The 16,250-nt window shown below is 45.2% G+C and overlaps 1 protein-coding gene and 3 non-coding genes across 4 annotated transcripts; 1 reads left to right on the top strand and 3 right to left on the bottom strand.

Annotated features, from left to right (window-relative positions):
- Positions 1-1,957: 1,957 nt before the first annotated feature.
- LOC131578110 (gallinacin-10-like) lies at positions 1,958-2,501 on the bottom strand. Its single transcript, XM_058836549.1, has 2 exons — positions 2,345-2,501; positions 1,958-2,094 (listed from the first exon to the last, which is right to left on the bottom strand). Exons 1-2 carry the CDS (start codon positions 2,400-2,402, stop codon positions 1,958-1,960), a joined length of 195 nt encoding a protein of 64 aa, XP_058692532.1. The 5' UTR covers positions 2,403-2,501.
- A 10,567-nt stretch (positions 2,502-13,068) lies between these two features.
- Positions 13,069-13,140, bottom strand: TRNAW-CCA (transfer RNA tryptophan (anticodon CCA)). Its single transcript has one exon. It is a non-coding gene; the product is annotated as a tRNA-Trp (tRNA).
- A 1,083-nt stretch (positions 13,141-14,223) lies between these two features.
- TRNAR-ACG (transfer RNA arginine (anticodon ACG)) lies at positions 14,224-14,296 on the top strand. The gene has a single exon. It is a non-coding gene; the product is annotated as a tRNA-Arg (tRNA).
- A 1,357-nt stretch (positions 14,297-15,653) lies between these two features.
- On the bottom strand, positions 15,654-15,726 carry TRNAR-ACG (transfer RNA arginine (anticodon ACG)). Its single transcript has one exon. It is a non-coding gene; the product is annotated as a tRNA-Arg (tRNA).
- Between the last annotated feature and the right edge of the window lie 524 nt (positions 15,727-16,250).

Below are 16,250 nucleotides of genomic sequence, written 5' to 3'. Positions count from 1 at the left end.
TGGGTTCAGCCTGCAGGTTTAAAAACCCACATCTCTGTGTGTGTTGGGTGTCCAGGTCTGCAGATAACCAGTGTATAAGAACTGTGCCCACTGGCAAATGAGTTACATAACCATTTGTAATGACATTTTTTTATTCAGTTTACACCAAAATCAAGACTGGGGATTCAATATAGTTGCTGAACACACAAGTCTAGTGCCATCTGAAGTGGTCTGGGGTATCTGCTTGGCCTCCAGGCATCTATCTTTTCTGAAAATCAGTGTTTTCCCTTTGATACGTTGATATGATTTAAATACACCAAGGTACCTCAAATGCCACTAAACATCTCAATGTATCCTGATGAATCAAGCCTTCTATATCTAAACTCAAAGATTTTTTTCAAGCAACCTGAGCTGGAAAAAAAAAAATAAATTGTACTTCAGAATAACCTGTTGGTTTTAACTTCTACTCTTGTATTGGTCAGCTCAGCTGAAAATCAAACAGCCAATGTAAGAATTTTAATCTTGAACACTAACATCCATCAGGATCAGGTACATGCTTCCAAGAAAGAATATTTCTGTAGGAAAATTACACCTGAAACCAAACTGGAGGGGTTTTACTCCTTTCCCAGGCTCAATTTTCTTTTGGTCAGGTCTAGCAGATGTTCTGACAGAAATTGGATGTTGGAGTTTTTCCATCTGCTCCTACCAGTCCATTTGCTATCAATGAAAATTGCTCCCCAAGGAGGATGAGTGGTCACAGAAACTCGGGATCACATCACTCATTTGTAAAATCGTCTGATATCAGGTTCCTTCCATTCCATTTACTTTCCTGAATTCCCAAATGCATCCTTATCATCTTATTCCTTAGCATCTTATTCTCCTGGCAAGAATTGCTATTGGAATTACTTGGGTTTCCTGAAACCACTGGGGATCCCCATTTGCTGAATAAATGTATAAAACTTTTTTTTGCTAGAACAATCTCATCAGATTTCTTCTGGGAACCTTTAAACCCTGGCAATTTTAAAAATAATGGAATCACAGAATAAGGAGTTCTGGAAAATTCAGACATCACAGATCTGAGCTCTCCCTTTGTTTTGAGCCAAGGTCTGTCCAGTCACATCAGTGTCTGGGTATCTCTGCCTGAACATAATGGCTGGGATGAATTATATCATCACACCAGTCCTCTTCATCAAAGGTACAGGAACCTCTCCTAATCTGGCACTGAATTTGGGGGGTGTGAATGTCATTGCAGCTGGCAGGGATCACCTTGTGGCCATCCATGGAACAAAGTTATTCTAAGAATTAAGTAGCTGGAGAATATGTTTTATTTTAAGATGGAGTTAATTCCCCCAAAGCATGTTCAAAACCTCAAGAAAAAAAAAAAATAATAAAAATCTGGCTATCAGGAAAACTCCAGATATTATTAGAAAGTGGTTTCCAAGGTCAAAAGTGAAATGAACACCTAAATCTCCACTCACTGACAAATTCACTCCTCTTCACCTTTCTAAGAGCTGTGCAGTGGTGGGAGGAAGAATAGATGGGGAGAGGTTTAGAAGCAGAGTTCTGTGAACACTTTTCCCCCTTTAAATGTACATTTTCTAGCTAAATTTTAAAATAAAAACAGAGAGACATTAAAATGTTTCCCCTGGTGGGTATAAATACTGTGAAGTACTTTCCTAACCATTTATTGAAAAAACTTCCTTTCTTTTCCTTTTGAATAAAAATTCAAAATAAAGCAAAAAAAACAAAACTGAATTCTTTGAAATTCTGACCATTCTGAACCCTTTCTCCCACACATAACTTCCATTCAAGTGAATTTTCACCCTAAACACACATCAACATTTTACACGTGTTCCTCCTCCCTCTGGGCTTTCCCACCAAGGGTTGCCCTGCAAGGCCCACTGGAGTTTTGCTGATTATTCAGAGAAGCAGAGGATGAAAGAGGGGACCTTCTGAGGCCCCTGAGATGTTTTGTCACTTACTTGGAGCAGCAGTTCAGCAGCCCCCCGTGGCACGTCCCCGTGGCAGCGAAGGTGGGTGGGCACGCCCCGGCACGGCAGAATTTTCCCTGGCTCCGGCACTCGACGGTGTCAGCATAAAGAGGGTCTGCAGAACCTGTGGGGAATGGCAGGAGTTAAAATCACAGCTTTCTGCCTGAAATGATGAGAGGTAAGTGTTCAACAAATCACGTGTTGTCTTTTTTTGGCAAGAGTGGCACCCTGAGCACAGATGCTCCAGGTCCCATCCACTGCACCATCCCTGCAGCATCAGGTTTTGCCTTTCAGCTGATGGCATCCTTTTCCCCCCTGTGAACACTCTTCTGCCTACAAACCCTTTTGCTCTTTATAGGATTTTTGCTTCTCACCTGAAGTAGCCTGGAAGAGGAGGAGGAAGACAGCGAAGAGCAGGTAGAGGATCTTCATGGCTGTCAGCTGCTTGTGGACTGTGAGGTCCTGCAAAGCCCCTGAAAGACCAATGGTGGCTGGAGCTGGCTTGAGGAAGGGCTGGGACAAACACCAGTATTTATAGGGCTTGTGGGGTTGTGCAAGTGTGACAAGTCAATGAGTAACTGCTATGAACCCTCTGGAGAGGGACTGGTTATCCCCCTTATCACAGGTGGCAGTGAACGTGTCGCAATCCCCCAAGGGTGAATTTCCACTTCATGTGTCAGTTATATAATCTGACCATCAGCCAAGCCTGACTGAGCTGCACCAATTTTCATGGCTTTTGGAAACCTCTTCCCAACACAGGCACCAGGATGGGTCAGGGGGACTTGGAAGCCAGTGACCACTGGAGTGGGGACACAGCTTTGACCCTGGAGTCGTCACTCACTGACAGTTCACGTAACATTTTGTCTCCATCTCCCCATCCCTGTCTCCAGATGGATGATGTCAAAGGCAGAGGAAAGCATTGGGAAAGATTTGAGGTGGTGCAACTGTTCTTTGTCACTTTTTAAACAGGTCTCAGGACACCCTCACCCACTGCAGGGGGCTGACACAAAGCTCTCCCCCTCCTTCAGTCCTCACTCGTATCACAGAATCACAGAACGGTTTGGGTTGGGAGGGACCCTAAAGATCGTCTCATTCCAACACCCCTGCCATGGGCAGGGACCCTTCCACTAAAACAGGTTGCTCCAAGCCTCATTCAGCCTGGAATTTCACCCCACATCATTCCCACTGCTTTACCTTCAGCCTTAAGGCACAAATTATGATCTCTTTGCATTCAGCTCCAGTTTGTCCACATAAAAAACTTCAGGAGTTAAGAGTACTAACACTCATTAATATATCTCTTTTTTTTAAAGGAAATAAACTACTCCATATACAGTCACAAGTTTGTGATGCAACGTCAAATATTTCCCCTCTTATTGCCCCAAAAGGTTGGAGAATGGGCTGATTCCACAAGAATCATGTCTGACATAATGTTTTGAAAGGCAACATCCGGGGTTTCACTTCAGAGCCTGCTTCCTGTGGCTGTAAATTCTCTTAAAAGGAGATCAATGGAGGGAAGGTTCTTCTTCATGCAATCCTGGGCTAATAAACAGGTTAAACACTGTAACAGGCCAGGTGTTTCTGCAGTTCCTATCTCTGACATTCTGGTTCAGTGGTTTGCTTCCTTATCACCTCATTTATTACATTTAACTCGGAGTTAATGGCATTTTTGTTCCAAGAATTGTTTGAAGGATGAAAACATTACTGAGGTTTATGTTTAATTTGCACAGTAATGGGCCAGCTCAAGCAGCTGAGAGAGAGGCAACAAGGTGAATTTATGCAGCAAATAACAGCAAGATAAACACTGATTTCCCTCTTGCACTGACAAAATCTAATTAACCAAGAAATTCTAAGTGCTCCTTTCTTGTCCCTCTTTTGTTTTGTACCCTTGCCTTGAAAATTATCTTTTCTTTTGCCAGCAACTCTCCAGCTTTCCCCATTTCTAATGGAGAAGAAACTGAATTTGTCACCCCACTCTTTTCTCTTTAGTGGGATACAGAGAGGCAAACGCCTGACCTGCCACACCAGCATGAATAAACCAAAAAATAAAACCCTCTTGTTTTTCTTAAGACCCATTGAAATGTGAATTCCCCTCACCTGTCTTTCACACAGACAGAACAGTGTGGGAATGTTGTGCAAGTGAAAGCATTTGTCCATAAGACATCCATGTTAGGGAGGAGGGGTGCTTTTCCCAAATGAAATCACAGTATGGCACTGGGGAAGGTTGTGATTACTTTCTGTTATTTGAATAAGCTCCACTCACTTCCATGGCTTTACTCTTTCCCTCCTCTGGAACAGAGTCAATATTTTATTAGGGTTAAATTACTTAAATTTCATTGATAAGGATTGCTATAGCACTCAGAGTTTGCTGAACAATTTCCTTCCTTGCAGAAGGAGAACCTCTAGGAAACAGGGAAGAGGATTTTTACAGTGAGGATGGCAAAACACTGGCACAGGTTGCCCAGAGGGGTGGTGGATGTCCCTGGAAACAGTCAAGGATGTGGCTAGGAACAATCTGGTCTACTGGAAGGTGTCCCTTGGCAGGGGGTTGAAATGAGATGAGCTTTAAGGTGCTTTCAAACCCAAACTCCTCAAAGATTCCATGATTCCATGATCCCTTGAAAGTGACCAACATTTTGAGCCCTGCTAGCACAGGCAGCAAATGTCATTCAGAGCAAGAGGAAAATTCCATGACTTTGACTTCTAACAAAAACAAAGACAGGTGCAAACTGGCTGCTTAAAACTGGGAAAAACTTGTATAGAACAGGCAAGGAGCAGAACGATTCATGCAGAACAGCAGTGACCTGGGGCTGGAACATGGAAGTGTGAGCATGGAAATGTATCCCACAGTACCCAGGGCCAGGATGAATTCCTGAAGATCTCCGTTGAACATTAACTTCCACAGATGAGCTGGGAATTCAAGGAGCTGCAAGTACCTATCCCAGAGAAATCAAGCTCTCTAAGCAAAGAGGAGTCTGGGGGGACTTTGCAATTCAATTTTCCTGAATTTTCCCCTAGCAGCCCCTTTCCAAAGGTGATACTGCAAGGAAAATCTGAAATGTTGAGTGGGGAGAACCTTTGCAAACAGCATTTCAAGCTGATTTCTCAGTCTTCTGCAAGACAGGGTTTTTTTCTTCTCTTGTTCCCTCCTTGGGTAACAAACTACCCCCATAATAATTCACAGCAAGTACCCTACATGATGCTATATAGGAGGGGTTTGCCTCAGTATTTTCTCTTAAGTATGAATTGTCAGCTAATGACAAATGAAAAGAAGTCTAAGAACTACTATTCTTTTGTGAAAGGTTATTTAAAATAGGGTACATGTATTTGGATGGTGACAAAATTTCATTTTATCATTGTAACTGCAAATATACCTTAAAAATCTCATGGACACATGGTTATTTAAGAGATAATGTGCTTATGTTCTATTAAAACCAAATGCATGTTAAAACATAATCTGGTATTCTCCTGGCTTTCCTAATAATGGTGCAAATCCTTATTATAGAATCACAGAATCATGGAATGATTTGGGTTGGAAGGGACCTTAAAGATCAAGCAGTTCCCCCTCTGCCATGGGCAGGGACGCCTTTCACTACCCCAGGTTGCTCCATCTGGAACAGCCTGGTCTAATGGAAGGTGGAACATCCTTGGAACTGTTCAAAACCTGGCTGGATGAGGCTTAGAGGAACCTGGGGTAGTGAAGATGGCCCTGCCCATGGCAGGGGGTTGAAACTGGATGGCCTTTAAGTTCCCTTCCAAAACCATTCTGTGATTCCATGTTTCTACCATTTGGCATCATCCTGCTTAGGGTACAATGAGAATGGGAAAATGAGGGCCAAGGTTGGTTCATCCATGAAAATTTATTAATGGACTTCCTTTAATACATACACACAATATTTCCCACACATCACTCGTCACTAGAGTGGTTTCTGCCATTTCCCATGAGCTAAAATAGTGCACAGGGCAGGTTTTACCTCTGTTTCTCCATCAGTCCTCACTGTGCTTGGTGACAGCTGCAAAGGTGTCCTATTAAAGAAATATCCTAAGTTTTTTAGATGAGGAAAAATACAGCAGACCAATTAATGAACCCTTGTGTGAGACATTCTCTGCTGTCACTGAGAGGGCACAAGGGGAGGCCCCTGTACATTTAGGGTTCAGGGATGGCACTGTGCTGAGGTCTGGGAACCTGGTCAATTATTACCTGCCCTTGGCTGCTTTGATCTCAACTGCTTGTGCCCTCGTGTTGCAATCCAGACACTGAGTCAACATTAAATAGACATTTACCTGACAGCACTGAACACCAGCTGAGAGAATGTACTGTCCTCTGAGCCTCTGAGCTAAAGGGGAATTCCTCTGTGGAGGGGAGGGTGAGAATGAATAATAATGAGTGTTTGAGAGGAAGGAGGAAGGCAGGATCTGCTGTAGGTTATGGAGAAAAGATTGTTACTTCTCTGGTCCTGATGAGGAGTTCCCTGATCTGTCACACAGCCCTAGTGCTGCTGCTTTTCCTGACAAATACTGAGAATTCTATTCTATTCTATTCTGAGAATATCCTACAGAATAACACAGAAGCCTTAATTTTTAAGAGTTACTGTGCAGTTGATGACAAACTAAAGCACCAGAAGTGTCTTCATGAGACAGTGAGCAGGGTCTAAATCCTTCCCTCTGTGCATCATTTAATATCTACTCCTGTGCTGTATTGGGTTGGTTCTGTTGCCTTTGGCACCATCATCATCAAAAACAGAATCACGGAACTTTGCAGACTTGCTTGGTAGGAAGCTGCTAATGCTGCAGCCACAAGAATTGGATTGATATGTATTTATATCTACAATCAGTCAGGTCAGCATGGCATTGACCTTCTCCTTGATGTCATCTGTAGTAGACAACTCCCTTGTGTCTGCTACATCCAAGATCACATTACAATTTATTGAGCTGCAGCTAATTCAGGTAGCAGAGTGTGAGCAATGACTCAGGATGTGAAAACCCATCATCCTCAATATTCAGTTAGAACAGCCCTGGCAGTTTTGTCCTCTGCTAGCCCTCTGCCAAAAATTCCTGGCTGTTTCAATGATTAGTCCTGGCTAGGAACTATTCCAGCAGTAAGTCTGGTGTGGTCACCTTGGACTGGAAGCCCAGAATTGCACATTATAGGTATGGTCAAGTGATGTCATCTCAGAACCCAGAGAAAGGCACTTTTACAAGTCCAGAAGCCTTCCAGACTGTATTTGCAACTAATCATATTACAGTTGTTCATATTTGTCTGGTTTGGCTGCAGTAAATGAGCCTTTAATAAGATGCTTCATCAAGTGTCCTTCTCCCCCTCCTCATGGTTCAGTTGTCTTGAATTCCTCTGTCCTGCTTAGCAATCTTTCTTCTGCTATAAATGATAACAAGTAATAGTAAATTTTTTGAGATCTAAACATCTGTCTTCTACACAGGTCAGTGTCTGGATCAGAGACTGGAATTGCAAGGAGTTTCATTCCTGTCTCTGCTTGGAGGCCCCTGCTCCCAGGAGAAATGTCAGTGGTTATAAATGTCTAGATCCCACTCTGTGAGTCAGCCCCTGCAGATCTCAGCTTGTACCAATGGCACACAGTGAGGGATAACACTAAAAGAAAAGGTATCACTCCTCTAACAAAAAAGTGTGTCCATTCAGTTACAAAAGATGGCTTCAAATATCATATCACAGGATGGTTTGGGTTGGAGGGACCTTAAGGAACATCCAGTCCCACCCCCTGCCATGGGCAGGGACACTTTCCCCTATCCCAGGTTGCTCCAAGCCCTGTCCAACCTGGCCTGGGACACTTCTAAAGAACAGAACAGGTCTAAAGAACAGAGAAAACCAGCTACCTGGAGGAGTCACCTGCAATCATTAGATACTTTGATTTACTCAGTTACTTCATTTCTAGCCCTCTGGAAAGCAGCCCACAACGCTGAAGGTCAATATCAGGGACAAAACCCAGTTGTGCAAGCCATGACATCATCAAGCACGTCACCAATTTCCAATGAGCCAATCAGGGCATTGTGTAATGCAGGGGACAGAGCTGGGGGTGGAATTTGCTTTCTCCCACCCAATGGGCCACAGCTGCTGGGGAAGAGAAGAGAGGAGAGAGAGGCGAGGCAAGGTGGAAAGAAAAAAGAAAAGAAAAGAAAAGAAAAGAAAAGAAAAGAAAAGAAAAGAAAAGAAAAGAAAAGAAAAGAAAAGAAAAGAAAAGAAAAGAAAAGAAAAGAAAAGAAAAGAAAAGAAAAGAAAAGAAAAGAAAAGAAAAGAAAAGAAAAGAAAAGAGAAAAGGGCTGGCTCTTCACTTGTTCCTACATCACCTAATTGTTTGCTTCCCAGGTTCTAGTTTAAATTTAAATTAATTATTTTTTTCTTGAAACTTTTTTTCCTGTAATGAGTTTTTCCTGTAACTACACCCTATGTGGATTGAAAGCACTTTTTTGATGACTGTTGTTTCTTAGGAGTCATAGAGACACGACTCTGAGCATTTCCTTGATATCTCATGTCCTTTAAATATCTCCTTGAGATTAGCATAAGGGTGGTCAGGCCCTGGCACAGGGTACCCAGAGAAGCTGTGGCTGCTTCTGGATCCCTGGGAGTGTCCAAGGCCAGGTTGGATGGGGCTTGGAGCAGCCTGGGATAGTGGAAGATGTCCCTGCCCATGGCACAGGATGGAACTGGATGATCTTTAAGGTCCCATCCAACCCCAAACATTTCATTCTGTGATCTATCAGATAAACCTCTGGGAGCACCATGTAAATATACTTTCTGCCTCTCCTTTCACTTCATCTCTTTCATTTCATCTCTCCATTCAGGGATATCCTTTCCCCACCACGCTGGTCTCTGTGCTGGTGGATGAGGTTTGCTCCAGCCTCAGCTGGGAGCAGGGCTGACATTGCAGCAGCTGTACAGTCCAGCATGGAAGAATCCCTCAGAACACAGGGAAGTCACAGAGCTGTTAATTTTTGATCTCCTTTCCTCACAGACATGTTGAAATGGCATTAACCATCCTGAACCTCGTCTGCTGAACTTCACAAAATGTTCAGGATGATTTTCAGTGACCCCAAGCCCCCTCTGCAGAGAGGTCTCCACAGAGCCACACAAGGCCAATAGCTCCTGCTCCCCTGTGCATGACTTTGCTGAGAAACCACGTCTTGAACGGCAGCACCTCGCCCCCTCCTTCAAGGAGGGGATTCCTCCTGGGTAATGAGCCACACATTTCTAGGAAACTGACCTTTGGAAAGGCCAGGACTTCCTAGCTGCATTAAGGGCTGCATTTCTCAAGAGTCATCTGTACATTTTCACTCCCACACCTTTTCTGGGGGCGTAAAACAGAGTTTAACCCACCTTTTACCCCCATCTCCAGCCCTCCAGAGGGGCAGTGAGGTTGGGTTTGTGGGTGTGGGTGCAGAGGGCCATCTGCTGCAGCCTCATCTTGACATTTTCTTTCTCAGGAAAAATTCCCATCATGACTTTTTCACTGCAAATATAAGGAATAAAAAGTGTCTAACACACTTCTGGGGCTTTGAAAGCTAGTGGACTGTGATAGAGCAGGGAATGCAGTTAGAAGGATGGGTACCTATAAACTGATGAGCTCTGTATTATAAATTGTATTCATTTAGACATTTATTAATTTTAAATATCTGCTCATGATTATATCTCACTGCCAGCATTGGAGTCTGCTCACAAGGATGGTCCCTGTGCTTTGCCCAGGTTTTCATGGAATTTGTTCTGATATTCACCCAGTTCCCAAGATAGCAACCTGAAAATCATTCAGGAGTACATCCTGGGTCTACACCTGGAAAAACAGCTGAAAAATAGGAAAAAAACAAGAGTTTACAAGAAATTAATTATGAGTTAGGGTCTGGAATCTGATGACAAAGAAGTTTGTCGATTTTCAGGCTTGGGGATTGCAACAGAGATAGAGATAAGAAATTGCTTTAAGCCTTTTTTATTGTTGTTTTGCCCTGAAATAAATCCAAGGAACTATTTCTCTCTTGAAGATTCTTAGCTGATAACCCATCCCATACTGGTTTATGGCCTGATTCTAAAGATATCAGTGCACAAGCTGAAAGCCCTTCCGCCTCCTCATTGCAGAGAAAGAAAAATTTCAACCACATGCTGTCAACAAAATGTACATTGGGAAAGAAATTACCCAGAATCACAGCCTGGGTTATTTTCCCCTAAATCCATTATTTCCATGTACTTCTGTTATATATTTTCCCACTTTCTCCATTTTATGAAGTTCCCTGCTGTCAGTGTGGCTTTTAAATACCTGAAATAAAATTGCCCAAACCCCCCTCTTTGGGGTTTTTTCCCATGCCATTGCTAAAGACATTTATAAAAATTCATCCCCTCATGGAAGACTGGGGCAGGCCATGGGCAATCACAGCCCTGGCATCCCCATCCTGCTCCACACTGAGGCAGGAGTGAGATGTAGATGAAAACAGGGAAAGGATGAGAGCACCAGGGACAGGTTTGACTGGAGAAAATGAGACACAAAGTCTGTTAGAATCACTGAATCACAGAATTATGTAGGGTGGAAAAGAGCTGCCAGACCACTGAGTCCAACCTGTGACCAATCCCTGCCTTGTCACCAACCCAAAGCACTGGGTGCCACATCCAGTAATTCCATGGACACTTCCAGGGATGGAAGCTCCACCTGGGAAGCCCCTTCCACCTCCTGACCACCCTTTCCAAGAAGAAATTCTTCCTGGTATCTAAATGTTAACAGATTCTTCTGTCACTTCTCCAGCAGACACTTCATTGATTGATTCAAGTGCTGAGGGAATAAAGAGGCTAAAGACCTTTTTTTTTGCATGGAATGAGCTTCCCTCCACACACAGGAGGACCTACAGGTTGCCCAGAAAGGGTGTGGAATCTTCCTCACTGGAGATATTCCAGAAGTGTCTGGACACAATCCTGTACAATGTCTTCTAGGATGAGCCTGCTTGAGCGGGGAGGTTGGGCCAAATGACCTCCAGTGGAGCCTCCCAACCTTATCCATTTTGTGTTTCTGTGATCTTTATCCTTAGGAAGGTCCAGCAGATCAAAAACAACCTTTCCTTGGTCATTCACAGGGAGATGTGACCTTGTCCTCAACTTGGACGCTGAGACTTGAGCCAGCAGCGGGGAGAGAAATTAAAACGAAACTTCAGCTTCCAAAACAGTGATGGGATCATTCTAGAAGGAAGCCTGGTGACACAAAAGTGACACTGTTGCTTATACAGATAGAAAAATAAAAAATATTCCTGCCTGACAGAACAGTTCAAGTTTCTACAGAAAAACATTTCCACCAGACACAAAAAGTCCAGAGTCCAATCTGTCACTGTGTGAAGGAGTCCCAGCTTCGGGTTTCACATCCTGCTCTGGTCAAGCTGCTTCTGTGCCAATATTCAGAGTAAACTACTTTGTGTAACAGACCTTGATAGGGCTGGTCATAATTCCAGGAGAACTGGATTTTCACTGGAAAATAAAGTTATATAGGAAAGAGCATTTGTTACAGGAATTTACAGCAATATGGAATATTTAAAGCCTTTCTCCCTCACATTTCCCCATTTGATATGGGGAAAGATTTCCTCATTTGTGCAAGACAGAGTATTTTTAACTGGAAACATTTGGAGACTCTCAAGATCATGAAATAATCTTGGTTATTAAGTAGCTTATGATGACTTTCCTTGAATGGGAGACATCAAGTTCTACTCTCTGTTGAAGTGTCCCTTTGATTAAACCTCGTCACCAGGCTCTTCACAGAATCATCAAATGGTTTGGGTTGAAAGGGGACCTTGAAGATCCTCTCATTCCAACCCCCCTGTCATGGGCAGGGACACCTTCCCTAGATTGTGACTCAAATCTGCTAAAAAAAAAAAAAAAAGGGCTTTCAGAAGTCTTAAGAGTTTGGTTCTTTTGGTCCTTTGAAAAGTGAGAATAGTTGTAAACTCAGCATTTTTTTATGAAAAATATATGATTTTTTATGAAAAAACTGTTCCTGTTGCCTGCAATGAAAATACTTCTGATGAGAAGGCTACAAGAATAATGCTTGCTGCCAAATACCCTTTCAAGAGAGTGCCAGATGTCCCAACAACAGCATCTTGGAAATTGTACTGTTTGGGGCTTTTTCATCTGTGAAAGATTTGCAAAAGGAAGTACCTGAGTTTCTTTCCATTCTGAGAAGCCAAAGGGACAGAAAAATCACATTATGGAGACAGAGCCAAAGACATTTGACTTCATGATCTTGGAGGTCTTTTCCAGCCTCGATGATTCTGTGATATTGAAAGCAGTGAGGCAGCGACATCTTGAGGAAATCCCTGCTCACTCAACCCTTTGGTGTCACTCCAGGAATTATGGCACAAGGAATCTTAGCTTCTTGTCTTTCTTACTGATCCATTGTTCTATCTCAGTATGTCTTCTGTTTGTATATTTTATCATTCACCTTGACGGAGCCTTTAAGGGAGTTCATCTACTTTTTATGAATTATAACTCATATAAGGTCATTCCTACAGATTCAAGCCTTTTTTTCCAGCCCTCCATCCTCTCTGTCTATCTCACCGTAGGGAACCAAGGAAAGACAAAGCAGGGGGTCAAAGATCCTGATGGCCAGTGCTGGAGGCTCTGTTTAGCCTCCAGGTATTTCAACAGAATTAACAAAAAAACCTCCGTGACATAGTGAAGAAAGTTCAGTGAGAGCCATCAAGGTGGTGGGGGAGTTGGATATGGGGTATGCAAGGAGAGATGGGGAGAAATTTGGATTATTCCATTTGAGGAAGAACATACAAAGGGATCTTATCCCCTCTAACAGATCTGTGCCCTTCCAAAGGGGTTTTGGGACCAGAACAATTGATACCCAGACATGAAACCACCTCTCAGTGCCCAATATTCCTGTCAGCGTTGCAAACATGCGATAAAGGAAAGCTGCAGCTACACTTTGAAGAAGTATAACTTTGAAGATACTTCGAACATTCATCCAGCAAGGAAAGACCACTGTCCCACTGCTCATCCACTGCCTTTCAGCAGGGATTTGGGGTACAGCGTTACGGAGTGGGAGGGCAAAATGAAACATCCAGGAGATGCACATCTCAGATCCCCACAGAGGGCACATCCTGACCCCGGTGTGATTTGAACACACAGCCTTCTGATCTGGAGTCAGACGCGCTGCCATTGCGCCACGAGGTCGGGGATGGGGCATTTTCTGCTCAAATATCATCTCGGAATTTGGGGCATTCTCTCAGGGAATGGGAATTTTGTTTCACCTGACAGAGGGGTGGCACCATCTTTTCCCCCTTGCCTTGCTAAATAAAGAGGGCTCTAAATGAGACTTCAGAGAAAGAAGGACAAAAATGGCCACTGGCCAGAGCCCTGCAGAGCTTCTCCCAGGGGAAACAGACTCCTGGATGTGGTGTCTCCAGAGGGACAGGAGAAATGGGGGCCCAGCACCTCCCTGGGGACAGGGGCCCCATTCAGCTGGAAGATGCATGGATATCAAAGCCTTGATTCACAGGTGACAGGTCACAGCCAAAGTGCAGGACAGAGCAGGGAGGTGTGCTGGGTGTCTGCTGCACGTTGCCTCATGAGGAACCTTTCTCAAGGGAGTGAAGGGCTTCTCTGAAAAGTGGAAAAAGCTTCACAACTGCAGGCTCAGTCATATCCATGTGGTATTTCCCTGGAATATCAGTGTGGGGTGGTACAGTCAGTCCAGGGGACTCCTGGAGTGTTTAAGGACAATGATTCAATGTAAGATGACAGAAATAGAGAGAAGTTCCTGATGAACACCATAAGGAGTTTTTTCAAGAAAACAGTAATAACAAGAGTCTGGTCTATCCCACCTCAGAGGCCAAGTGAAGATTATGAAAGGAAGGGTCCTGAAATGAGGGAAGAATGTGATGATGACTGGAGATGGGGACCATGGACTTCCCAAGGGCAGAACACTCTGGGACAACACAATTTCTTCCTCGATGGCCAAATGGACACTGAGGAACATCATTTATCTTGACTTTGGTTTCACCTCTGACAAGGTCCCCCAGACGTGTCCCCACAGCAGGACACACACACAGAGCAGCTGAGCTCAATCCAAATGCAAAGCAAAGAGCCACAACCAGGCACTGACGGAGTTGGGGTCAGGGGTTGCTGGTCCAGGGCATCCTTCACTGCTGGATGCTGAACTGGGTGTGCTGTGGGGTCTGTGGTGGGAGCAGAGGCTGTTCCACAGAAGGAAGGACAGGGGCGGCGTGGCAGGGACGTGGGAATGATGAGGGGACAGGGCCAGTGGCGCAATGGACAACGCGCCTGACTACGGATCAGGAGATTGCAGGTTCGACTCCTGCCTGGCTCAACACTTTTAGCCCACGGAAATTCCTCCTGCTCCCTTTCTGAGCACCTTCTTTCTCCTGCCCATCATCCATCCTCCCTCAAGCTCCCGATGTCCTGTCCCACACTCCAAAAGGGCAAATCCCACAGCAGAATGCAGGTGCCTCCTGAGCTGCTGTTCCACAGCCAGGACAGAGCCAGCAGTCCCAGGATGTCCTGGCACCTCGTGTGCCCTGGTCCCCAGCCCCCTCCAAGGCTCACACTGGTCCTGCTGCCCTTTGTCAGTGCCTTGCCGAGTTCTGCTCTGGAAGCAGTGCCCTGCTCACAGCTTTGACATCACAAAATGATGTTCCTGTGATGGTGATGTTGGATGGATGGGAAAAAAAAGCCTGGAAGGTTAAGGACCTCAGGAAGACAGCTGTCCCTTTTCACCTCCACCAGTTTCAGGCAATCCAGGCAGGATTTAAACCTGCAGCCTCAATAGTCAGGTGTGTTCATCGTCCATTGAGAACTGGGCCCAGCCTCTGATCCCACCTGCTGTCCTCACTTCAGGACCACCTGGATTTATTGGTGGTTGAAGGGAAACAGCAGGATCTCACCTTGCTCCCACCTGCCCCTTCCATGTCAGCCTTGCCCTCCTCACCTGTGGTCCCACTGGTTCCACACCCAGGAGAGGAGATGCCTGTACTGAGCTCCAGGCTCAGCTCAGCTGCTCTGGCTGGTTGGAGAGCACATCTTGCCTTCCTCCTGAGATGTGCAGTTAAACTTCCCAGCCCATACAGAACTCTCTGGAGCTGCAGTGCCCAGTGGAGGGGAAAGCTTAGCCCAAGGCCACCTCCACTTGCTCCAGCCTGGTGACAGAGGCGTGGGCAGGTGAGCTGTAGCAAGATCTTGCTTGATGGCCAATGGGTCTGGGCTACCCTGCACATGGACACCTTCCTGGCCCAAGCCACAGACACAATGAAGGAGCAAAACAGTGGTGACAGGACCATGAGTGTGCAAATGCGGGATGAAGCGACAAAAGAACATGGAAACGGTAATTTTACATCAAATGACAGTGATTCACGTTGGAAATTGGTGGTCTCTAGTCCAGATTTCTGCTTAATTTATGACGTGCAGATCAGGACTGCATGCTCAGACTCTGAATATCTCCAAGGATGTAGAGGCCACAGCCTCTCTGAGCTCCTCTCTTAGTGATTTACCATCTCACAGAGAATTTTTTTGCCAATGTATCCAGTCAGAGCCTGCCCTGATACGAGGGAAGTTTTGTTGTGCAGGAAGCCCACCAAGAAGGGACAACAGCAGAGAGAGGCAGGGCTCCATGGAGAAAGGTGTCCCCTGTCAGGGTCAATATGACAGCCAGGCTGTGGGCAGGAAAATTGCGAGCCAGGCAGGAGTCGAACCTGCAATCTCCTGATCCGTAGTCAGGCGCGTTGTCCATTGCGCCACTGGCCCGGCCCTCCTGGAGCTCTGGGGGCTTCCCACCGCTGGATGGGCTTTGTGACAGAATTAATTCAGTATAGAAAAAGTGATTTTAGGAGATCCCTGGGAAGCAGGGGATCTAATCCCTGCTCAGAGCACAACGGTCCTTGACATCAGGTTGTAGTCAAAATAAATAGTCTTAAATAACTCCAGGGATGGAAACTCCAAAGCTTCTCTGAGACCATGTCCTGCTGTGAGACCATCACTGTCACATGCAGAACTTGGCAAGGCACTGACAAAGGGCAGCAGGACCAATGTGAGCCTTGGAGGGGGCTGGGGACCAGGGCACACGAGGTGCCAGGACGTCCTGGGACTGCTGGCTCTGTCCTGGCTGTGGAACAGCAGCTCAGGAGGCACCTGCATTCCACTGTGGGATTTGCTGTGGTGCCCCTGGCTTTGGTGTGGGCTCCAGCCCTGTCCCTTTTGGAGTGTGGGACAGGACATCAGGAGCTTGAGGGAGGATGGATGATGGGCAGGAGAAAGAAGGTGCTCAGAAA

This window comes from Poecile atricapillus, chromosome 3 (assembly GCF_030490865.1).
Source record: "Poecile atricapillus isolate bPoeAtr1 chromosome 3, bPoeAtr1.hap1, whole genome shotgun sequence".
NCBI classification, from domain to species: domain Eukaryota; kingdom Metazoa; phylum Chordata; class Aves; order Passeriformes; family Paridae; genus Poecile; species Poecile atricapillus.
This window is presented reverse-complemented; position numbering and strand designations above follow the sequence as displayed.